At 36.2% G+C, this 25,700-nt stretch overlaps 3 protein-coding genes across 4 annotated transcripts in view; 1 reads left to right on the plus strand and 2 right to left on the minus strand.

Annotated features, from left to right (window-relative positions):
* Tsr1 (Tsr1 ribosome assembly factor) overlaps window positions 1–25,700 on the minus strand; it is a 231,511-nt gene that overhangs the window by 7,025 nt on the left and 198,786 nt on the right. The window contains exons 2-6 of one of the 2 annotated variants that reach the window (XM_088260736.1): window positions 3,917–4,086; window positions 3,269–3,539; window positions 1,743–2,312; window positions 1,056–1,224; window positions 870–977 (exon numbers count right to left, since the gene is read on the minus strand). In XM_088260736.1, coding sequence (XP_088116862.1) covers window positions 870–977; window positions 1,056–1,224; window positions 1,743–2,312; window positions 3,269–3,539; window positions 3,917–4,013 — 1,215 coding nt within the window. In that variant the 5' untranslated portion in view covers window positions 4,014–4,086. Of the gene's footprint in view, window positions 1–869; window positions 978–1,055; window positions 1,225–1,742; window positions 2,313–3,268; window positions 3,540–3,916; window positions 4,096–25,700 lie in introns of those variants that run through there. The other variant, XM_088260735.1, reaches the window with a different exon arrangement.
* Sec61alpha (SEC61 translocon subunit alpha) lies at window positions 8,921–16,062 on the plus strand. Its single transcript, XM_088260739.1, has 9 exons — window positions 8,921–9,064; window positions 9,260–9,327; window positions 9,567–9,632; window positions 10,303–10,513; window positions 12,326–12,487; window positions 12,672–12,767; window positions 12,853–13,019; window positions 13,125–13,265; window positions 13,344–16,062. The coding sequence occupies exons 1-9, from the start codon at window positions 9,058–9,060 to the stop codon at window positions 13,854–13,856; spliced, it is 1,431 nt and encodes a 476-aa protein (XP_088116865.1). The 5' UTR covers window positions 8,921–9,057; the 3' UTR covers window positions 13,857–16,062.
* On the minus strand, window positions 17,851–24,808 carry stx (ubiquitin-like domain-containing protein stuxnet). Its single transcript, XM_088260733.1, has 5 exons — window positions 24,466–24,808; window positions 24,238–24,325; window positions 19,409–21,237; window positions 19,164–19,308; window positions 17,851–19,086 (listed from the first exon to the last, which is right to left on the minus strand). Exons 1-5 carry the CDS (start codon window positions 24,663–24,665, stop codon window positions 18,670–18,672), a joined length of 2,679 nt encoding a protein of 892 aa, XP_088116859.1. The 5' UTR covers window positions 24,666–24,808; the 3' UTR covers window positions 17,851–18,669.

Raw genomic sequence — 25,700 nt, forward strand, 5'->3', positions numbered from 1 at the left:
GAGGACCCGGGTTCGATTCCGAGGGGGGGGTGAAAATAAATATTAGTGATTTTACACTGTAATATTTATTTGATATTACCCTGGACTGGTTCCTGAAGCGCAAGAGTGATCACCTTGTCTTTATGTAAGTAATGATCAAGATAACACTGCGTCAATTCGATGCAGTGCCCTATGCACCATTGGGTGCGGATAAGGTTACAAAATACAGACCACAATTGATGAGTGACCATTTTCGAGGTGAGTTTTTTTTTTATTATTACACATATCGCTCACTCCTTTCAATAACGCCATATGTATATCAAAAAACTTTATTTTTCAGGAGATCGTTTTTAAAGTTTAAAAATATAATCAAATGTATTAAAAATAAATATCAAGCCACTTATTGAACTTTTTAATGTGCAACATATCTTTTAAGGTAAAACCTGAATGTTTTTTCTCCATTTGAAAAATATTTTGTACATTTAAAAAAATAATTAAACAATACCTTTTCTTCAAAATGCAAAAACAACACTTTGTGCCCTGTAGCGGGTAAATATTAAGTTTAAAATGTGCCGCTTTTGCTGGGATTAAGTACATTTTGTGGGCATTCCGAAAACATGCACAACTGAAAATTGACGATTTTTCATATATGATGTTGTTGAAAGTGAGTGAGCGATTTTTTAAACATTGGTTGTTCATCTGTAAAATTAATAGCGTTGAAAAAAACAAATTCTGTTGATTCACTTTTTAAGCTCAAATACACTTTCTACATTCTGTTAAAAGAATATGTATTGAATCCTGAACGAAGATACGGATATTCCTGTTCGACATTTTATGTGTATTTCATACAAGAGAATCAAATGAGAGAAATACTGTTTATTAAAGTTTACCTCATCTCCACTGACATCAGAAACCTCTTCTCCCTCCGAATCTCCGATCCACGTCGCTTGGTAATCGGACATTCCTTTGGGAATTTTTTTCTGCTTTTGTTTTTTAGTCTAGAAAAGAATAAATTATTATATAAGAGTGAATATTTAAAACAGCGGATTTTCCACTACAAGTAGTCAGTTACTAACTTCTTCTTGAGCTGTTTTAATTTCCTCTTCGTTTGGCCACGTTTGTTCAGCATCCATGGGGTCCGGTGTGTTTACGGAAATCAGACTCTCTTGCTTGGATGGATCTGCAGTTTCCAAAAGTTTTGTACTTTCAGGATCGTCCATTGCGACATCTTTAGCGATATTGTGCCTGGAAATCAAAAAGATATTTCAAACTAATTTAAAGAATTTATATAAAATATAAGTTATTTGAGATATAATTGTTGGTAATTTACAAAAGCAAGAAGCAAGGGATTGAGAATTGAATAATTGAAATAGAATAATTATATACAAAATTTTACGTAAGTCTTTTTTCAGTCCTTAAAAAAATGTAATATAGGGGTTTCATTGTATTAAATAAATAAAATATAATATTTATTATTATTACTTTTTTTTCCAAAAATGTTAATAATATTAGTATATAACCACTCACCGATATTTTTAAGTCTACCAGTTAAATATTAATAATATTGAGAATATTTATTATGTACTTAAGTGACTTCAAAGAGGGCGATATAAAAAATGCTGATAGCTCTAGTCACAATAATCGACTACCATGTGGGTAGGAATAACCCATCGATAGTTCCAAGAAGGTTCCGGACTGAAAATGCTCGAAACCATTGCATCGTACAATTTAAATATTGAATTGAACGGGGAAAATTAAATTACCGCATTTTCTCCAACGGGTGTGGGTCGTTTGGTGCGTATATGTGCGACATCTGAAAATCTCCTAGGGAAGGAATGTGCACGATTCCATTGACACTGAGAGGGATGCCTCGCAAATAGCCGGTGACCTGAAGGACTCCCGTATCTCCATCGGAGTTGGGAATATATTGGTAGTGCTCTCCCAGCAAGTACGGCCGCTTCTCTCTGTGGTGAAGATATCTCCTCTTCATGCTCCCGATTCTTCTGAACAAGTTTAGAGCGTCGGAATTCTTATCAAACTGGAAAATCTTTTCTTCGGGAAGCCACTTGGATATGAGTTTTTGTATATTTTGTTTTTCCTGCGTTCGCTTTTTGGGATTTAAACTTTCGATATCCATTACGGCGACTATGGGGGAAGGCATTCCTTGTCCGATAGCTCCGGCTAGAATCTTCTCACCCCATTCATCGATGGGAGAATCCAGAGCCGATACCAAGAACAGCGCAGAATCCGCCACCTTCAACGCATCCAACGTTTCAAACTCATTTTCAACTTCGGGACATATGAACGAGTAACGTTGTTTGAATAAAGGCAGACTAAAAATAAAATACAAATACAATTAATATAAAATTAATAAAATCCTCACTAAGTTGTTTTAATTACATATACTTATAGAGTTGCTATTACACAAACCGTTTAGTGGCTTATAACAACATTGTATAGTTGCTATTACACACTATTTAATGGCATACTCATTCTGAATAATTTTTGAGGATATAACATTAATAACATACATAATTTTTTCATTTATGCTACTACATTTAGTTTCAGTTTTTTAAATATCAGGATAAATTATAGTCTAAAGTTCTGGATTTATTGTGAAGATATTTTTCTTACATCATTCTAAAAATCATTGCTTGGAGTTATTAAGTATGGGGCTGAAACACGGTGTATACAACAAAAGGTTGTATTGAAATATGCGCTATGTTAACACACTTCGGACAGGTGTTTTTTATCCCTGCGGACCGCTGGCAACAGGATTAGATAATTATGTACATATAGTTAAGATCTAAACAAAAAGATTGGTACATAATATTCATATAAAAACATTAAATATGTAATTCCTTCTTTTCTGACTTTGAAATGAGACCAGCGCAGAAGGTAAAAATAACCTTCCCGTCCTTAAGTATCAATCGACCCAGCGGGTAAAAATACCTTTCCCTTCCATAGTATGCTAAGAGCAATAAATAAATGGTATGATGAGCAGTGTAGATTATGTCAACATTATTTGAAAACTAAACTAGATAATGTTAAAAAAAACATGGTAGAAAGATGATTTCCTGGCTCCGGAATATATGAGGTTGGACGAGGATCAGAACCGTCGAGGCGCTGTTCAGAGCTGCCCAAGACAAGGACAATTACTCTCAAGTGATAGTCGACGTCAGGGGGACCCGACATGACACGTACAGAAGAGAAGAAAGATGGGAATCCATCGCGATAGAATGTAAAAATTAAAATTTGTACAAAGATAAGGTGAATGCATGCACAGTACCTTACGTGGACCACCCCACCAGTGGAGGTGGTGATAACTGCATCATCGTGGCACGAACTTAAAATAGCAATGGCTAATTTGGTGTCCAACTGAACATTTAACGGGACTATACAAGTCAGAAAGGGGGGCGTGTTGGCGCCACCGAGGCCTCTTTTCTGCGAAAATACTTCCTCCCGTTTCATCCTCCTGAGCTGTAGTGCCTGATGCTTGCGCTCATCTTTACGCAACAAAAGGCGATTTTTCTTCAGCACCGTCTTGAGGTTGACTTTTCCTTGAATTAAAAAAAAATACCATTAACTGTTGAAGAGCGAGAGGATTGATATGAGACAGTTCTTTTTTAAAGTACCAGATGAACATTGAAAAAAAATACTATTTAGAACAAAAGAATCGACAAAAAATTAAACATAAAATGAATTTCAAGCCTTGAATTATTTTCATGTTGGGAATGTTAATTTTTTTAATACCAATATATTTTTATTACCAAAACGTTATTGTCAACAACGAATCTGAACTTAGTTAATTATTTAATTGGAGCCTCCGGTTATATAAAATAATTGATCGAATTATGATAAATCGTCAATTAAACTATTTTGTTTTCTCCGGTGTCTTTAATTTGTAGGTTAAAAATCACACGTGAAAATAAGTTACCTTTCATAGCGGCATCAAGTGAACCTTTTGAACGATGTTTCCCAACTTTGTGTGATTTATTTGATTGTTTTAAAGCACCAGGCCTATGTGTCTGCATTTTTAACGAGTTTTATAAAAAGTGTTTTCTTTTTTTACACTAAGAATAAATAAGTTTCAGTAATGTGAAAAATCTAGCTGACAAACGTCAAATCCATAGTCATAGATAATTGAAATAAATTGGAATGGAAACCATCATAAACAAATTATCGATCATGCTAAAATAGGCAAATACCTACCCATTTAGGCAAATACCTACTCATCCATTGAATACTGAGATATTACCACTTAGTTTGAAATAAGCAATAACCAAGGAAATGCAGCATTGTGCGAGGATAACACTGCATGCATAAGGAAACATGGTTAATTTTCATCTTGGTTTGACATCTTATAGGATGTTAAACAGGGATGTGAAATGTCACCGTGGCTTTTTTGGAATCTGAGCCCACCATCCACCCGCAGCAGTTATAGAGTCCTGAGGGACTCTCTGTCAGCTGCACATAGAGGAAAATCTTCAAAATATTTCTGAAGAAATAAATATTGCTCTATTCAATTAATGAGGGGGGAGGAGGATGTACGGACAGAGGCCGACACTTCATCCCCACCCCTCGGGATCCCCTCATTACCTCTTTTAATTTTAATAAAATAAAAATAATAAGAACACAACAAAAAAAAATAACAATGTTTCCAAAAATAAAATAAAAATCAGAATACAATTTAAGACGAACACAAACAATGACTGTCACCGTGGCTGTTTAATTTATATCTACATTGATTAACCCTAGAAAGATAATCATATTGTGTAGTACGGAAAAGATACTCATGCGCAAAATTGACGCATGTGTTTTAAACAGTTGCAGGTCAAGGTTTATTAATTTATTTCAATAACTTTTATGTGACTATTTATTAACACACATATAAAAATAATAACATAAGATAATTTACATATACTCCTTTATTTATTCTAAAAAAAACAGAAACCTTAAACTTCTTCTATAAATTAACGAAATTCTTTAACACTTACTCTTTCATGCGAAAACATATTTTTTACTACAATAATCAGTCTTTTTTAGTACAAGAGCGACAATTTGCATATCTTATATATATTAGGAACAAATAGTTTTATAAAAATCACTTACAAACAGCTTTGGCACACATCAACGTTATGCTCACGACATATATTTTTTTACATTTTTTGCAGGACGCATTTGCCATTCGCCTTATTTTAGAAGGGCAAAACGAACAATAAATACGTTTTTTGCTACTCACTCGTCGGTATTTTTTTCCGATGTACCAGATACTTCATTTGGTAACATATCAGAGATATTATATCAGAGATATTATCTCGTAAATATCTTTTCAAAGTTGGTGCGTCTAAACGTCTACGCATAAACGAAAAAGACATACCCAAGCTAAGATTTTTCATAATTTTTTGCTACTTAGAGGCCTTTCTCATTTATTGTCAACATTGTGGCAGTAAATTATAAATGCGTTAATGCAGGCATTGTTTATCATTCCATACAATAAAACCATAGGCCATCTATTCGTCTTCCTACTACAGGACATCAGAGAACACATTTGGTCCAGTGTGTCTCACTTGGCGTTGGCTGTTCTCCTTGTACCTCATCAATAAAAGCTTCTTCTGTGTCGCTCTGGACGTCATCTTCACTTTCGTGGTCAGCTACTTCTCTTGTCGGTATCCTCACTGGGAAGCTCGTCATCATTTTGCATAAGAGCGGCCAGGATATTGTCTTCGTCCAAGTTTCTACTCCCTATTGAATCATATTTTTACCTCAATATGTATAAAAAGAAAATTATAATATAAATTACGGTACAGATACATAAAATAATAAAACCTATCATTATAAGTCAATATCATCAGTCACGTAAAAGATAATCATGCGTAATTTTGTTTCACGTGTTCGTTATATTTCAAAATCGGTGACACCTTACACAACACGGCAGCTCCTAGCAACGAATGAGATCAAAGATTAATGAGATGTCCTAAACGCACAGCTATAGATTCGCGCTATTTAGAAAGAGAGAGAAATATTTCGCCAACGCATGCGTAAATTTTACGCAGACTATCTTTCTAGGGTTAATAGGGTATTATCACTCGGGAGGAATTTCTAATTAAGCATACTCAACCTATAAAGGATTAACCTATAAGGATAACAGCCGATATAATCGATGTTATCGTTCATCTTTTTCTTTTGCAAAATTCGCCTTCGTGAAAACGTTGTTTTCATAAGTTGGCAACGAATGACGTCACCGAAATGAATCCACACTAATAACTACTATTACAATTCTATAAAGCAGGCACATAAAGGGATACGCCCCATAACACACCCGATGACGTAAAATTTGATGACGTATAGCGGTGTCCGTTTTTCGTTTTATTCAAATATCTAAAGTTTAAACCTTCATATATGAGAATACCCATTGCATGAAAGAAATTAAAGGTAAATTGGAGCTAAAATGATCGATTTGACTGTCTGCTGTCTTTTGTTTGCTGACGATGCCGTGTTTCTTGCCGATAGTCGAGAAGATCTGCAGAAACTTGTATCAAAGTATACAATATAAGTTGATGAATGTTGATAAATCCAGTCAAAGTTTCTGTTTTTTATTTATTAATTGGAATTGCATTTATTATTTACCTTTTACAAGTACAAGGTTGATAGATCATTTAGTGGATTTTTGTTTCTTCTAAGTAATTCAACATGTTTTTATTTGAATCTGTGTTGGGAACAGGTCATAGTTTCTGTCACAAATGAATGTAGACCTGGATGTAAATACATATGTAGTAAAAGGGTAAATTTGGAACAGGTAGATGGTTTTCTAGGGAAGGAAAGATTAATAACTATAGATATAAGAAAGAATGCAGGGAACAGAGTGAATGGTGCATTGAATTCAGTTATATCAAATAAAACCCCATCAGCGAAACTAAACTGGCAGAACACAATAAAGTCCTGGTTCCGACCCTAAATGTATGGAAGTGAAGCATGGAGTTGACAAAAGAGGGGTGAAGGTAGACTGAATGCAGTCGAAGTGTGTTCTCTCAGACAAAACGTTGTATGATAGATGTTCGAATGGTGGGCTAAGAAAAGAACGTAAGGCTGATATAAGAATTATCGATAAACTGAAGAAATGTATGTTGAGATGGTTTGGACATGTAAATCAAATGAGTAAAAAAAGAATAGTATAACAAATGTAAAGACTTAGCATGATCAAGTATAATATTTCAAATACTTGAAAGCGGGCAGTTCAGGAGAAATAATGGTGGGCAAAAAGAATAAAGTAGGGTAGACTGGGTACGGTTGAAACAATTTTGCTTATATTGTCCATAGTATTGCTCTTTACAAGTCAAGCGATGAGGAAGATGCATTAAATACAAGAGCGTGTTTCTGTCTACTAATGGGAAGTATTATTTCAGTACCCGGTGTGTTATTTTTAGTGGCAGATCAAATTTTAAAAATATATCCGATTTGTTTCAACCGTCCCCATACCAGGGGCAGTTGAAACAGTGATTGGGGTCAGTTGAAACACACGCAAATAAATCAATATTTAATATGGTAAGACTTTTTATTCATTATTTACTTTTGTGTTATAAATAATTATGGCACCGCATGACAATATTAATCAGTCTACAGATATGTAATGAACAAAAACAACTAAAAACAATGGCATTTAAAAAAAACAAATCGAACGAAAATAATCTGTGAATAAACTAAAAGGAAACACTTCTGTCATTTTGATTAGTCATAAATCAAGCGGAAATCTAGCTTTGGGATCATTCCGAGTCGCAATTGTGGCAAACATAGCTAAGACCACCTTTTGTGCAGTCTTCTTGAGCCCACAGTTTACAAGTGGTGCACTGTATCCACTTTTCACCGGATCTGCTCTCTGAATACAGTGACAGACAAACAAGACAATAGCACTCGTCCTCTTTTGATGATGATTCCTGTTGCGTATTATGATTATTTTTTCCTTTAACGATCCTTCTACTTTTTCTTCCATCCAATTTTTTCTTCACTTACTTAGTTTTCATCCGTTTCAACCTTATTTCATGCTCCTTTCTTATCTCTTCTTTCTCTGTTTTTTTTAGTAGCAAGTATTTTGCAAGCTCCTGCTCCTGCTATTTATTAAAAACTTTGTTGTGGGGTTCATATCCCATTTTCTTCTTCACCAGATGCATCTCGCTTTCGTATATATCTAATGAGCGAATAGTGGTTTAATCCATGCTTTTCCGACGCTTTTCGCAGTGAATCTCCTGCTTTAACCTCCTCATCAGCGTATGTATACCTCGACAAGTCGACCTCTCCTCTCGAAGTCTTTCTTGCGCGTACTCTCGGCATCTAGAAAACAGGAAAACTGAAAAAATATGTTGTTTCAACCGTACCCACAAAAAATGTTTCAACCGTCCCCAACCCCTCCTTTAGGTGGAAAACAGAAAATAGTAATGTTAACAATAATGGCAGATTAAAACTAATCACTATATCGTGTTCTACAAGCTTCATTTCAAACACGAAATCATACTCAATAATATCGTTTCAATAGAAACCGTAATAAAAGGAAAATTCTCAGAACAAAAATACTTACTTTTGGTTATCAAAATACAATAGGACCTCCTACAAGCAACTGCACAGTGCGGCGAGCGATGCAACACTGATATTTGTGTTTGAACTTGTTGTCCACTTTGTTCGTCCCTTGGACCCTTCACCCTACCGCATACGGTTTGCAAGATATTTGCTCTGTTTCAACCGTCCTTTGTTTCAACCGTACCCAGTCTACCCTACCCCCAATCTATCTATGCTAAGGTTAAATTCACACTGATAGGTAGGCTTCCATTTGTAGTAATAATTTACCCGGTAGATACTTAGAGAATTCAGTTTTTGACAAAAATTATGTATATGGTAACATGCAGGATCCAACATCACCGGTCACGTGACGTGACGTTGGGGACGTGTCATTCGAAAACAGTTGATGCGGCGGCTACGCACGCTCACTTCGTACTTGATCTTTTTCAGGAATCCGGGCTCCGTTGCTTGTGTCAGTTCTGTGAACGATTGCTCGAGTTTATAGAATAAGTTATTAAATAAATCATCATGGGGAGTAAGTATAATTATTTATAATCATCTTTAATAGTTATTCGTGTACGTTTTATTCTTAAATCGGGAGTTTTTGCCGAAGAATTAGTTTCACATCTATACTACGTTGCCTACGTATACAGAATTGCTATATATTTTAGTTTTGTATATGAATCGCTCGTATTTTCCGCATTAATTAACAATTTTGTACTTGTTTCAGTTAAATTCCTCGAAGTTATTAAACCATTTTGTAGTATTCTACCAGAAATAGCGAAACCCGAAAGAAAGGTAAGCACGTCATCTTATTAACCTTTCTTTTTTACATATCTTATTTAGTGACCTATTTTAAATATAACTGTATATTTGGCATGAAATTTTCCCAAATGAAGTACTATATTTTCTTGAAATTTTATATTTTTAACATTAAAATAGCGCAATATGGTACGCGGACATATTGGCATTCTGATCTGTCGTCCATGCCATAATTGTACCCGATTTTTATATATAACGGTATTTATTGTTTTCAGATTCAATTTCGGGAGAAAGTACTATGGACTGCAATTACCCTTTTTATCTTTTTAGTATGCTGTCAGGTGAGTCATTTGATTAACTCCTCTATTTCCAACCTGCCCCTTTCTAAATTTAACCCTTTTATGCAAATACAATCTCATGAAAAACTCATTGATTCAATATGCCACACCGTTATTGGGCTCTAAATTACTCTGATAACATTTTGACACAATTTTACTGGATTTTATTAACTGAATTAACCTTTATTTTGCCTATAGTTAGAATATATTTTGACACCAATAAGTTTGTTTTGTCAAGATTGGCAGTTGCAATAGCGAGCGCATTTGTCTACCGCGCCGGAGGTCCTAGGATTAATTCTCACGGGTCAAAATAATTTTTTGATTTTTCACTCATATTTTTCAATACTACCCTTGAAAAGTATCGGAAGCTAAGGATTATCACCTGGCCTTCATATGATTAGCAGTAAAGTAAACATTACGTTCGTCTGATGCGATGACCTATGCACCATTAGGTGTAAATATGAGTCGAGTTATGTTGTCCGCGCAACGTACTTGTCTCGCTAAGAAATCACTAGATGTATGGTTGTAAAAGTAGCTAGAAGTGTGTGTTAGAACATGCGAGTGTGGTATTCCACCCTCGCTTTTTACCTCTCCAGGAAGTGGCATTACGGTAGTCATAATAGCCATTTAAAAAGTTGAACACCTCACATATGGACGGTATTATCTATTACAGATCCCTCTGTTCGGTATAATGTCATCAGATAGCGCGGATCCTTTCTACTGGATCCGTGTGATTCTGGCTTCCAACAGAGGAACCCTCATGGAGCTGGGCATCTCTCCCATCGTCACCTCTGGTCTCATCATGCAGCTGCTGGCGGGCGCCAAGATCATCGAAGTGGGAGACACTCCCAAGGATCGGGCACTCTTCAACGGCGCGCAGAAATGTAAGCGGAGCAACTAATTAAATTAATATCTACACGCAAACAGAAAATTTCATCAAGATCCATACCCGTCCGATATGTGTAAATCAAAGCCACCTGCAAACAATCAATAAAATAATCAAACATCACTGATGCTCGTTCATTAGCATAATCTTGATAATTACCATATTGGCACAAATATGTGATTTTTTTTTTCTTATGGAATTTGTCATTCGCATTATATTCTAGACTTTCATCATAATTGCGACTGTCGGGCAATAGTTATGACTTGAATTTACAAGATTTAAAAAAAATCACATGAGTAATGATACATTTATACCATTAATTTATATTAATAACACGAATAATGCTCAAGAAACCACACAATTGATAACAAGTTTAATAGTAATATGGAGAGATCCTGAAAATATTTAATACTAATTTGTGTCGGGTTGTGGTCCCGTGGTTAGTGTCGCAGACTCTTGAGTAAGAGTTTCTGGGACCGAACCCACTCTACCACAATTTGATACATATTTTTAATAATGAGCCGCTTAGGCTCACATAAATAATATGAGAAGTATTTTTGTAAAATAAAAGAAACACAAATATTTATTTTTCAAATAAAATTTAAAAAATTGTAGCTTTAAACTATATTTTGTAAAATTAAAAATTCACAAATATTACAAGGTTAACACATTGTAGTCGGGCGCTTCGAACAATAGACTCTAGCCTATAGCGGACGTTTTTCGCGATTAGCGCAAAAATATATCGCTTTCTTAAAATTGACACAATTTCTAAACCAAATAATATTTTCGATTGAAATTTTCAAAGAATCATACATTTGATCATCAAAAATAAATTATAATTATAATTTTTAATTAAGTATTCCATATTTCTCAATTTTAGAAGCATTGTAAACTCTAAAAAATAGTCTTCCCCTCCGAGGTATCATTCCCTATACAATGCTAATATATTCAAATAATAAAATACCAAACAGTAAACAAAAGAGTGCGAGCGGTATGAAAAATAGTCCAATACGTGAAATGACTCAAACTAAACTGGAGATTGAGATCGCATAAAAACTCTAGATTTCTGGCGATGCCTTTACAAGCGACACACTAGCCAATCCGGACAAGGCATCTCAAATAACGTCATAAGACTGTCGCCTAGCACCCAGGTAGCAGATTACCCTTCAACGCGTTTTATTTCACGCTGATAACAAACCCGTATATTGCCGTTTCCCGCCCATAACTGACAGTCGACAAAAACGGCATTTGCCGTGTCCTGCAGTTGGCCGACAGTCTGCGAAAAACGGCAAATGCCGTGTCCCGCTGACAACGTGTTAATAGTAATATGGAGAGATCCTAAAAATAATTAATACTAAAAGCATTAAACTATAATATTTTTTAGCATTAAAAATTCATAAAAATATAAAAAAATAGTTCAAAATCAACAATGACTAAAATCTTCCCAGTATTGTTCATCTTTCCACTAATAAACAATTCGAACAGCTCTTATTACCCTTATCCTTTGGCATATAATGTATGATTAAGAAGTTGGGTATATTGAAACACTTGTCACAAAAAAAATATACATAAATTAGTGGTATGTATATATGTACAAACTTTAAATTCAATACTACCACAAAATGATTCGTCAAATCAATGGATAGAAACAAAATCATTGTTTAAAATTTAGACTTAAAAATTAATACAGTTGCATTGTACATATTAGAGAACGCATTCAATTTAGACCAATACAGTATTTACACGCAGGCATGTGAGTTCCACCCTTCAGTATTTGATTCAATATTGATATTTTATTGTTGTTTTCCAGTGTTCGGTATGGTGATCACCGTTGGCCAGGCCATTGTGTACGTGATGACCGGAATGTACGGTGAACCCAGTGAAATCGGAGCGGGAGTCTGCCTCCTTATCATCATTCAACTGTTCGTCGCTGGATTGATTGTCCTGCTACTCGATGAATTGCTGCAAAAAGGTTTGTTTATTTATGATACTGACCTGATTAAACTACTATTACTACTACTACCATCACGCCGTTTCCCCGCAATAATTGTTAACATTGATAATGTGCAGAATACATTTTTTTACATGTAAAATATTAAGGCGATTATGAGCTATTTTTGATGTACAATCTTTACAATTTTAATTGAATTTTTCAGGATATGGTTTGGGATCTGGTATTTCTCTCTTCATCGCTACAAACATTTGCGAGACAATCGTTTGGAAAGCATTCTCCCCTGCCACAGTCAACACAGGTCAGCATGATATTGCATAAACGCGACGCGGTATTTGTCACCTCAGTGTAATTTCTATTTTGACGAGATTATGATTTGTGGACAGGTCGCGGAACAGAGTTCGAGGGAGCCGTCATCGCTCTATTCCATCTTCTCGCCACGAGACAAGACAAAGTACGTGCTCTCCGAGAAGCGTTCTATCGCCAGAATCTTCCCAACTTGATGAACTTGCTGGCAACCGTTCTAGTCTTTGCTATAGTCATATACTTCCAGGTGAGCTACTTTCCAAAACGTTTTGTTTTATTTAAGCCTAATATTTCAATTTCATAATTTATAAAAAAAACTTCTCGTTCTGAATCTGCGTGTTTATCATTACAGGGATTCAGGGTGGATCTGCCCATCAAATCCGCTCGCTACAGAGGACAATATTCTTCATATCCCATCAAGCTGTTTTACACGTCCAATATTCCCATCATTCTTCAAAGCGCGCTCGTCTCTAATCTCTACGTCATATCTCAGGTGAGGATAATTGTAATATGAAAAGTGACCCTGGATTGGATGAAGCGCATGTTTGTGACTGAGTGACATTCCCCGCAGATGTTGGCGGTGAAGTTTGGCGGCAACTTTCTGGTGAACCTGCTGGGCGTGTGGGCGGACGTGGGCGGTGGCGGGCCGGCGCGCGCCTACCCGGTCGGAGGGCTGTGCTACTACTTCAGCCCGCCCGAGTCGCTGGGCCACATCGCGCAGGACCCCGTGCACGCGGTGCTGTACATCATCTTCATGCTGGGCTCGTGCGCCTTCTTCTCCAAGACCTGGATCGACGTGTCGGGCTCCTCGGCCAAGGACGTGGCCAAGCAGCTCAAGGAGCAGCAGATGGTGATGCGCGGGCACCGGGACAACTCCATGATCCACGAGCTGAACCGCTACATCCCCACGGCGGCCGCCTTCGGGGGGCTGTGCATCGGCGCGCTGTCGGTGCTGGCCGACTTCCTGGGGGCTATCGGCTCGGGCACGGGCATCCTGCTCGCCGTCACCATCATCTACCAGTACTTCGAGATCTTCGTCAAGGAGCAGTCGGAGATGGGAGGCATGAGCACGCTCCTCTTCTAAGGCCGTCGCTTCGCACTACGGAAGCTGCTATTAGTGAAGGTGTCGTTCCCGAGTCCTGACCTTAAGAATAAACTTTGGAGGGAAGAGTGCGGGTTTAGGAACATTCTTGGCGCGCAACTGAAGCGCGAGCGTAATTTCTCCATGTGATTCCTCATATTTGTGACTGTGGCGATTTCTCGTGAAATCTTCGGTTATACTCGATTCGATTTACGAAAAATCTTGTTTACAAATGCATACATATTTATTTCTTATACTTGTAATTTTTATACATCATCAATTTCTTTCTGTACTGTAAATCAGTGTCATTATTTATTGAAAGGACTGCATTTAACGTGTCCTCGATATGGACAGAAAACCATCGACATTAAGAGGGTAACTTCAAATATTTTCATTTTATCATAAATGTTAGATATTTGTAAGTAAATGTCCTGAATCGCTAATATAGATTAAAATGTTTTGTTAAGAGAAATTTAAAATAAAATTCCTTAAAAAAAAATCTTTCATTTTAATATTTATTTACGGTGGGTGTTTTAGATAAGTATCGAAAAAACAGGAAATTATCAAATTATTTAGATAACCCTTTACATTCCTTTCACCATGATTTTTCAATATGATTACACACTAAATAATAAAAATTAATAAGATTTGCCATCAAAACTAAAATGACATTTTCCACAAGCTGTTGAGACTAATTTTGTATGTATGTATTTTGATTTCTCATTTTGATGTATTCTGACGTGGTGAGAAATGAGCAAAATATAAATCAGGTGCATCAAATAATCTATCCGCATGCGTAATGAGTTTGTAGTGATTGATAGAATCCCTACCGTATGGTATTTAAGAGAAAATCATATAATGGTATGGAAGTTTAGCATCAACACACGTAGCATAAGACCTATTATTTTTTTTATTAGGAAATTTTACAGTTACACACAAAGTACTTGTACTATTCCAGTTACGAAATTCCACAATTATAAATTTGAGAAAACCTGAAAGAGGGATGGGAGGAAGGAAAGGGGGAAAGATCAAAGATAAAGAAAAAAAATCAGAGCTCATAGAAGTCATAGAAAAACAATTTAACTGAATATAACTATGACATTGAACTTAAGGTACTTGCTTATTTTTTTTTTAAATATTTAGGTTTAGGCTCTGTGCAAATATTTCTTAATAAGTGCTATACATAAGCAAACCACCAGTTATTGTGTTTGTTTCTTGATATGAAACATTTGTCATTAATGTTTAAATAAAGCAGTGATCTGTGAATAATTCGTTTTTGCACATGGCCCATGCCGACTACTCCATACTTTTTATTCATTTTTTTATTTACCTACGGAAGAAAGAATTGAAAAACTATTCCAACAAAACATTTTTCCAACTAAACTTCTTATTTATCGACCAGATCCCAGAAGGATTTCAATTACATTTATATAGTGCTGATATGCTTGCATCTTCCGCATTAAGACATTGTGGGTAATGCTTGAAAGCGTCTTTTACATACTGATGGTAGAGAGCGAGAGACGCTTATAAATGCCTATTAGCTTTCTTTTGGTAGAGCGCGAGAGACACCAAAAAACACTGTACAGATCGGAACTGAGTTTTCGGTTACTTGTGATTAGTATACTGAGGGTCGGGCAGCAGACTATCCGAGTATAATTAGGGTCGGGGTTTAAAAAAACTGCTCGACAACAATGTGTTGAGATTCACTCATTCATCTACCTTCCAAAATCAATGGTTCCGTATCCCTTCGGAAGGCACTTCCACGGAATGCTTAGTGCAGTTTATGGACAGTAATCTTCAATTCACTCCATTCCCCACTTGTCCAAAAATATAGTGGGGACTTTTGGAGTGTAAAAGAGCAGGCAGCATGTAAACTACCCAGTCACGTTCATATATCTCCTTTGGCTTTTTATTGTTGTAATGTTTTAAATATAATTAATGAAAGCTGATAAGGGATTTTGTGACTAATCAAATTGAACAGTTTTTTAAGAACATCATACAACAGTACCAATCCCATTGAAACAGGACGTGCGCACTCGTTTCAACCTGATTGGGCTCATTCTGAGGTAGGTAAATTATTGAACGTTCCTCGAATCCGATACAAATATGTATGTATAATAAAACAATGTTCAAATTGGTCCCATGTATATTTTCCGTTTCTTTTTTTTAAAAATCTGCAATAAAATGAACTCGTTTTATGTAAATCAAATATTGTGTTTAAATTTTTTTATTATACAATTAGAATATTATGGTGTGTTCTACATGAATATATAATAACTTAGAATTTACTAAATACATATTCAAAACATATTACTGCATTTTAGTCGTAACATTTAGTTGGTATCCTTAAATTCACTCGACCATTTCAGTTCTTTATGAATGAGATATACAAAAGACTTAAAAACACAAAAGGCGAAAGACAATCAGGTTACATAAGCACTAAAATACAGCTACAATACAGAAAAATGCAATGTCACAAGGATTTTTTTTACAAATCTCAGACCTCAGACAAAAAACCTATGGATATTTACAAATAGCGTAGACGTTTTCGTAAGTTTTGAGACGAGAAAATGGTCTGCGAAGATTTAGCAAATTAAATGAGAGTAGTAATTCTACACATGTCCATAAATACACCGAGATTTGTCATCAACCGCTAAATATTACACCTTCTACATTGGGTTTACTATTTCTATTCTTAATTACATAATTTAACTAATAGTTTGGGATATATGTACATATACAACTTGTACTTTAGAATATTTTTAAAGCATAAGAATTTTACATTACGAGCTTATTCTTCGTATATATCGATATAACGTAATAAAAAAATTATAAAAAAGTAAAACATAATATAAAACAGTTACGTAACATAATACGTAACATAACAAAATAACAAAAACGAGGTTTCAATAGTTTGCAGGTTGCACGCTTAATCGGCTCAAATCTATTCACTAATGCTGCTGCTCCAGTCTTCATTCGATGCCAAATTGTTTCTTTCTTCCTGGCGCACAAAGTGGAAAGGGTTAACTGTCCACGTGCACTGCAAAAACTGACCAAGCTATCCGTGCAATTTTGAAATATTAATAATAAGATCATTTAAATGTTTTAAAACTCCTGAATTTGTTTCTCTGATTCAATAGTGTATACTGACATTTTGTTAAAATGTCTAACCACGAAGTTCAGGCTTTAAATATTATATAATATCAATGTTATATTGTTATAGTTGGAGATTTAAAACTATTTTTTGATCTTAAATGTGAATGAGAATGAATAAAAAATTATTCGTGTAACTTATTTTTAAAAAAACCTTTAGTTTCACAGCGTGATCATGATTGACTTCGTAAAAACATTTAGATATAAATTGATTTTCCAATAATATATTCTTCTTCTTCTTCAAACCCTTATCCGCACCCCAATGGTGCATAGGGCACTGCATATAAACGCAGTGTTATCTTGATCGTTAACATATGAAGGAAAGGTGATCGGCCTTCCGCTTCAGGTACCAGTTCAGGGTGATATTGAATAAATATTTGAGTGAAAAAAATCACTTATATTTATTTGACCCCCCCTGGGAATCGAACCCGGGACCTCCAGAATGGTAGCCGAGCGTGCTGACCATTACTAATAATATATTGGTCTTAACTAACTGTACAGTCGGAAAATTTAAGATAACTTTTTTAAAAGTTGGACAGTGATATAACATTTTAATAATGCTAACCGAATATGATACAATTTTCTGTAATCAAACATCACGTCAGATGATAATAATAGGATGTATAGAAATGCTGATTGCAGACTGAGGTACAAATTTTCCTACCGTAATAGCCAATATACTCGTAATAAAGTAGTTTTATTACGCACATCACTAGAGTTTCTATACCCCGTACGTACTTATGCCCGTTATAAAATATATATTTTTCTTTACGCTGTACCATACGTATGATTAAAATTCACATAAAAGGGTTTCAAAAATATTTCAAACGTGGTAATAGCAGAGAACCAGCTCACGACTGACAAGAAATATGTTTCCAAGGAATATGTATAACATAAAATACATAATATAATATTTAAAAAAAAAATGTTTTAATTTTTTTTTTGTTATTACACGGTTACCAAGACGAGACAATAAAAGAAATGGAATGGCTACTCTATTGCAACATCGTCAGCAATAATACATAGTCATAATTTAATAGTCAACAAATTAAAAGAAAAAATATTCTAATTAATTTTATCACATTGAAAAAAGTGCTAGAAAAAATTCATTCGTGTCCTTCTGAAGCGAGTTCAGATATAAACTGAGCTAAATAGTCCGGTATATACAGTAACGAGATCTAAGTATGAAAAAGAGGTATTCTTTTAAAGAAAAAAGAACTTACGATACACGTACATATATACAAAATGAATTTTATAATAGTCAAATCATGAATATTTAATTACAGTTTACAAATACGCAGTCAAATATCCTTCCCATGAAACGGCGGAGAAAATATTGAGATTTGCAAGGTAATTTATTCCGAGGAATCCCCTGATGTACATATTAGGATAATGTTCAACTTTAGACAATTGACTAGAATACAAAGTCTGTAAACCGAGGTAAATAAAATTACAATTATCCGAGCGATGAAATCATATTACGTTCATGAATATGACAGTTGTAAAATTCAGATGCCTAATATGATACAGTTAATAATTTATATAATATGCAAACGCAGCGTGAGAAATTTACAATTAAAAGCGCGCTTTTCTGTTATAAGAAAGTCAAATACGCAAATCGTTCCGAATTTGCGAACTGAGACACCATCTCGGGACGCAATGTCTACGCGACCGTCTCGATTTCCTCGGCGATCAGGGAAGCGGGTTCCGCGGGAACGCCGACGCCGGCGCCGCCACCCGTCGCGTACGGGGCCGCCTTCATCTTCCTCATCTCCCGGCGCTGCTTCTTCTGGTGCATGATCATCCTCAGGTTGTCCAGCTTGCACTTGGTCTTGGAGTTGTCCAGGGCGAGCGCGCTGGCCGAGTGGCAGCGCTCGCAGTCCTGCTTGTCCTTGTGGGAGCAGGCGCGGCACTTCTTGGGGGCGGGCAGGCGCGGCGGGCAGGCGCACAGCGAGGCCGCGTAGTGCCCGTCGCACTCTCCGTAGGGGCACGCCCCGCTGCACTTGCCGCACTGCCCGCGCGGAGCGCCCGCGCTCCCGCACTCCCGGCCGCCCGCGTGCCGCTGCTGGCGACTCTCCCTCTGCAACGAGAGACAGACACTCACTCGCCGTACAGACGACACTACGTGTGCCGAGTCGTGTCGAGTTTTCAACTCACCTGTTTGGTACGCGCCGATGATTCGGAAGTGTGCGTCGGTTCGAAGGAGATCCGAGCTCCGCGGCGATATTGCGGAGGCGTAGCGCAAAGCAAGTCATTCAAAATATGTATGATAGTGGAAATATCTCGTTTTGGACGACCAAACCTTCAAAATAAAATCTCGTATGTACATATCGCAATTATAAACAGATTTATAATAATGTAAGTGTCGCACTGTTTGTTGGACATGAGCGAAATATAGTTACCTGTCTTGAAGCGCCGGATTGAGGGTACCGGAAAAAGTCCCGGAGTAAATTCCTTTCCCGTGATGCTTCATGGATTCTATGACCGCTCCTTGGCCGATCTTGGCCCTGGCGTTCTCCTCGTTGGTCAAGTCCACTTTGCTAGTGAGGACTTCCTTGGACAGCTTCTTGAGCGTCTGGGTGAGGTTCTTGGAGGCCTCTATGAGGGCCTTGGTGTCCGACGCGGAGGCGGACAGGAGCGGGGGCTTCTCCACTTTCTTGGGGACGGGAGGAGCGGGCACGCGGAATACCGACGTTTCTTTGGAGCAATGCGACGTGGAAGGTTCGCTCGAGTTCTCGAAATGGTTGCTGAGGTAACCGAAATGGGAGAAATCATTCTGCTTCGATGTCGAGGGTCGTTCCGAGGCGTCACCGGATGTGCCGGGAGTTTGCTGCATCCTTTTCTTGAGATGTTTGCTGACTAAAGATTGCATAAAGGCCTTCTGTTTATTGACACTATTTTTGGAAGTTTTATGCAAGAGATAATGAAGTCTTTTATTCTTGGATGATTCTGAAGCCTCGTGCGTGTTGGGATGCAACACGTTGGCGACTTCCTTTTCTCCGTCGGATACTTTACTAACCCCACCCGGGGCACTGGCGTCGCTCTCCGATAACAATTCCCTCAGATTAGAATTACTCGAGTGAGTTTCGGATCGAGCTTCTTTGGGTAGGACGGGATCTTCGTCGCTCTCCGTCACGTCAGTCTCCATCACGACCGCGGGATTATCTTCTGTAGAGTGACAGTGAGTGGAGCAATTATACTCGGGGTTCAGTTTGGAGCAGAGACAAGAGGTGAGGTTGGCCGCAATAGGATCGGTAATGGCGGGGTTCAGAGTGGCCGCTTTAATTTGGTCAGGATTAACTTCCACTAAACTCTCGATCAAATTATTCTTCAAGGAACTCGGAAGAGGGACAAATTTAGAGGGCGCAATACCGGGCGGAGGTTTGCCTTCCGTCTCTGCCCCGCCTTCCGTTTCGGGCGCAGGAGAGAAATTAGACTGCAGAGACGTCTTCAGAGGGCTGGAAACCAAGTTGGAAAGGGATTCGATGGGAGATTGCTCCTCGAAGTTCATCTCCGTTCCCGGCGAGCTCGGAGAGTCGCCCATGACGTTCTGCGCTCCGAATGTATTAAGGAATTTGGAGGAAGAACCGCTCTGAGATTCTTCTTTAGTATCGTTCGTGGCTTCGTCGGAATCTTTATCCATGTCTTCTTGCATTTCCGCTAACGATTTGAATATTTCAAAGGCGTTTTGAAGAGTCTCGATATCTTGTTTTCTCAAAAAAGATTTAATGTCATCCGCATTCTTTACCGGGGTGCTGGCAGCGGCGTCAGTATCGCAATCAGACATAGAAGGGGCTTTTGCCCCGAAAATGGATTTGTCGGAAGGATAGTCTTCCCCGAAGATATTTTTGTTCTCCGCCTTACCGGCAGTCGCCTGCGGTTCGGTAAGAGTGTTCTCCGAGGCCATCGTGGACAGGCCGCAGCCAAATGGGGGGGGAATGACCTTAGACGCATCTCCACTTATGAAGGTCGCGTCGGCTCCGGGCGAGCCCCCCCCGGGCCCCCCTCTCAGGAAGGTGCGCTGCTTGCTGGGGGATGACCGGGCGCCACCCAGACCGCCCAGAGTATTGGATATCGGGTTCAGAGTAGAAAGTTGGAGTTGTATGAGCATCATGTGATCTCCCAAACGCATTGTTAGATTCAGTGGAGATTTCCCGCTCAAAAAATCATTCACTTGCGAATCGTTCAATGATTCCAGAGCTTGCATCACTGAACTCTCGGGACGCTGTGTCTGTTAAATAAAAAATTATAAAAATTAATTCTCTGACAAAGCTATTGATAAATCTTGTTTTTAAAAACAGCGAATGTATATTAATTGTGATAATTCATCGATAACTCTCGGTTCTACTACATTTGAGTCATCGCGTTTCAATAGTAAAATTACTGCATACAGTTTAACCTCGAAGAGAGTATGGTCGTATATCTACGACAGCGCAATTTTTCTTCGAAGGAGTATGCTCGTATATATACGACAGTGCATTTTTATGGGTGACTGGTGTGTTTATGCTTTAAATATGAATTATAATGCCATATGTGGACAATATACAGTATTATTTTACCATTTCAAAACAGATTGCAAATTTAAAATCTGAGAAAATGGACTTTATCGAATGACACGTGATATTTATATGACGTCACACGAGCAAGTCATATATTGCAAACTAAAGATTTTGGTGCGCGCGCTTTTTCTTACTTTTTTCGCGATGTTGTGAAGTTTTAATATTTTTTGGCGTGTTTTAGTATGATTTTGTTGTTTTATATTGTGCGTTTCTACAAAATTCCGATATTTATTAGTGTTTTACGTAGTTTGATGTGAATTATAGTTTTATACAGTGTTTTATCATACTTTTCTTGCAATTTTTATGTTTCACAGTGCCATACTATATTTGAAGTTTTTTTATTGTATCGCCTTCTGTATTTACTTTTGAATTTTTACTGCCGTGATTTATTTGGACAGATCTATATTACTAAAATGGAAAGAGACTTAGGAATTGAGGACATATTTATGAATAGTGACAATGAGGAAGAAAACATAGAAGATATTGATGATATATCGATGGAGTTTTATGATTCTTCTTTTAATGATGATGAGGAACCAAATATTGAACCTAGTGCACAAAGCACGCAAGAAGAATCAAGAATGTGGAACAACTCCACATTTACTTCATGATTTCGATGGGTTTCAGTCCGGGTTAAAAACAAATATAAATGTACAAGGGGATTACTCCGAGTTGGAACTTTTTCAGCTCTTTTTTACCGATGATGTTGTGGACGCAATAGTTAGAGAAACAAATATTTATGCCGCAGCTGTATCCCAGAAAACACCCGAATCGTCCAAAATGAAAAAAATGGGTAAACACGACAGCGCAAGAAATCTTTGTTTTTCTAACCACTATTTTTTTGATGAGCCATCATTGCCAGCAAAAAATGATGACAGTGATCTGCAGGTTAAAGCCATTTTAAAAAATTATGCATGTATACATACACATATTTCATGTAACATGAAGTTGTTTTTTTTGTTTATAGATTATTGTTGGTTTTTAGAGTCTGTTATTATTTTATGTACAAATGTATGTCCTTGTTATGCATGTATTTTTTATTTAAATGAAATATACAATGATAATAAAACCCTTACCCGCACCCCAATGGTGCATAGGGCACTGCGTTATATAAACGCAGTGTTATCTTGATCGTATACATATGAAGGAAAGGTGATCAGCCCTCCGCTTCAGGTACCAGTCCAGGGTAATATTGAATAAACATTAGAGTGAAAAAAATCACTTATATTTATTTTATTTTATTTTAAATGAAATAAAAATATAAAATGCATTGTGAATGATGAACCGTGTTACATATTTAACAAATTTGGAACCGGTCCCATAGAATTTGTATTAGAATAATTGATTCCTTATATGGCTTTTTGCCTTGCGGCCAAGAACGCATCTGAGCCGTAAAGCGAGGTATGGGTGTATTATAATTAAAACAGAGTTTTCCTGTACTCTAATATCATTAAGCATTCTTTTCTGTTGCTTACACACACCCAATGGTATATCAAAGTGATGCAGTATTAATTTATGCTGTGTGTGTGTGTGTGTTTTTATAAGATACATAATAAACTTGAATATTTGAAGTATAATATTATTATCATCGTAATTTGAACACACAACATAGCCTTTAACAAACACTAACTTTACCATTTAAAATAACCTTCATTACTAAATAAATGATGCAATACTATTATTCCTAACATGTGGTCTCGCATTTTAATTGTTTAAATAAAATTAAAAAGATAAACTGGTTGCCATCATTCCCTTGAAAATTGAAATTAAAACATATTTGTACTTATTATTCAAAAGCTCATAGCAACCTCCTTCTGGATATTGTGTATTATTTTTCCACATAAATTTGTCTTGTAAGTTTAAAAGAGTTTTATCAATACCTGTAGAGGGTATATAAAAAGGAACCCCTTTAAACTCACTAGAAATATTTTCAGCATCCATTTAAATTGATTGAACGGGTTGGTATTGTTTGAGCTGATTTATCTACAGCCAGTAAATAATCTCTAGTGGCATTCATATCTAATTCTAGATCAATAATAGCACAACCACTGAGACAATTATTATTCCTATATATAAACAGTATATATATATATATATATATATATATATATATATATATATATATATATATATATATATATATATATATATATATGTACATAATATATTCACCCATTAATACATTAAATAAACACAAGGAACTTATTATAGATACTTTATAGGAAGAAGATTTACAATTTTTTCATAGTATGTCTTTTATGCATAATAACAAAATAGTAGATAAATATCTATTTTAAGTATAATTAGACAATCATTAATGGGGTGTAATCATTTAGATTTTAGATAACAAATAATAAAAAATAACCACAAAATCTAAATTTCAACAAAACCTTGTTATAAAAAAAAGTTTTACATTTATTGATAGTGATCGCAATGCTTAGTTATGCAGAACATTCGAAGATTTGTGTCGATTGAACTCCATTTGTTTGACTCGTCAATATGTACCTCGCCTTCAAAGGGCGTGAGTCGAGTAGGTATAATATATTATACGTATAAATGTTTTAGTATGTAGATGAGAAGACGCGGGTTTTATTTAATTCCCGAACAATGTGTAAAATCGATCGTAATACAATCATCACGTTATCAATATGGTATCGCGTGACAAAACTTACCAACAATCCCGTTTCGACACTTGGAAGTAAGATAACCCTCGAGCCATCCATAAGGCCGTTATCTTTGAGCAGTCCATCCCTTAATTGCCTAAACATAAATACGACGATATTAGAATTGATTAGTCAAGCAAATATAGCAATTAAGGGGAACAGATAACAGGAAAATACATCGTCCAAATAATAGGTAACTAAAATGAAGCGTAATCGACTAGTACAAAGTAATGTCACCTATCACGATGAAGCAAGCAAATGCGATCCTTTGGCACTTTGAGCTTCTTGGATACAATTTTCTTGAGCTGGTCGACTGTGTAATTATTTTCCACGGTTATTGAGAAGTTTCCTCCTGTAGTTGTTTGTATGTTTAGTGTTATTTCCGAAGAATGGCTCGAGCCACACCCAAGGGATTCACACGACGTAGACTTCTCCATGATAGTTATTTTGCTTATAGACCATTAACAAACACTTTCTAAGGTCCTATTGCGTAGCAAAAAAAACTTTTACGGATGATATTGTAAATTAGTAACAGGAAAACAGGGTCACTCTACGCCAGGCCCAGTTTTGATGTGGCGACGAGTATGACCAATACGAAAAAACAATGTCATTTTAATTTCTCTTATTACGAAATACTTATTTGAAACACTTTAAAAATAGTAGTAAAAGTATCAACGTATCCTCCTAAAATTATTATTCAATCGATTAAATAACAAATATTCAATATTATAATGTTATAGTAGCAAATAAAAAGTAGGTAATACAATTTGGTTTTTATAAAAACATATGATAGATATACACATGGCAACACCGTTTAAAGTAACAGTAGTCACGCGAGTGGCGCTTTTTTCAAAATGACAAATCCCTGGGAATTTGTGAAGGTCATAAATGGTTTCAGTTTTTGAGATATTTATCTTTTGAATATAATCTAAAATAATGCTTGAATTCCGAAAATTGTCATATACCTTCGAAAATATGTTTCTAGGTCTGCATTTTATGTTTGTACTTAATATACATAGTGTAGTGAAGCACAAAAGTCGGAGAGTTACTTTTTTTACTATTTATAATTATTTTTGACTAAAAATTAGTATTCTTTTTTTTTCTAGTTCATGTCGAGCGTTAGTGCATTTTTTTTAAATAGCAAAAAATTAATCCTTCGAATAACAGAATTTGACCATAGATTCTATTCAGTAAAATGATATGAGTACCTACTTTTTTTCCATAAGCCTCAACTCGAGAGTACCTACCTTCTGTGTTAATTTTATATCTTTTGCTTACTTTAATTTGTAGTTAATGGTCCTTGCGGCGATTTACAGCAGTATTCACAACTTAGTTTGTGTGGAATATTGTCACTCAAATGTTTTTACTTCACAATTGTCACAACCTCAAGTATCTCTTGCAAACCAATGATATCTTTAACACGAGTTTGAGAAATGATAAATAAAGATAGTAATGAAAATAATAGTCTATAT

Source organism: Brachycentrus maculatus, unplaced genomic scaffold (genome assembly GCF_059751285.1).
Source record: "Brachycentrus maculatus isolate JH-2025_06_01 unplaced genomic scaffold, ASM5975128v1 h1tg000142l, whole genome shotgun sequence".
NCBI lineage: Eukaryota > Metazoa > Arthropoda > Insecta > Trichoptera > Brachycentridae > Brachycentrus > Brachycentrus maculatus.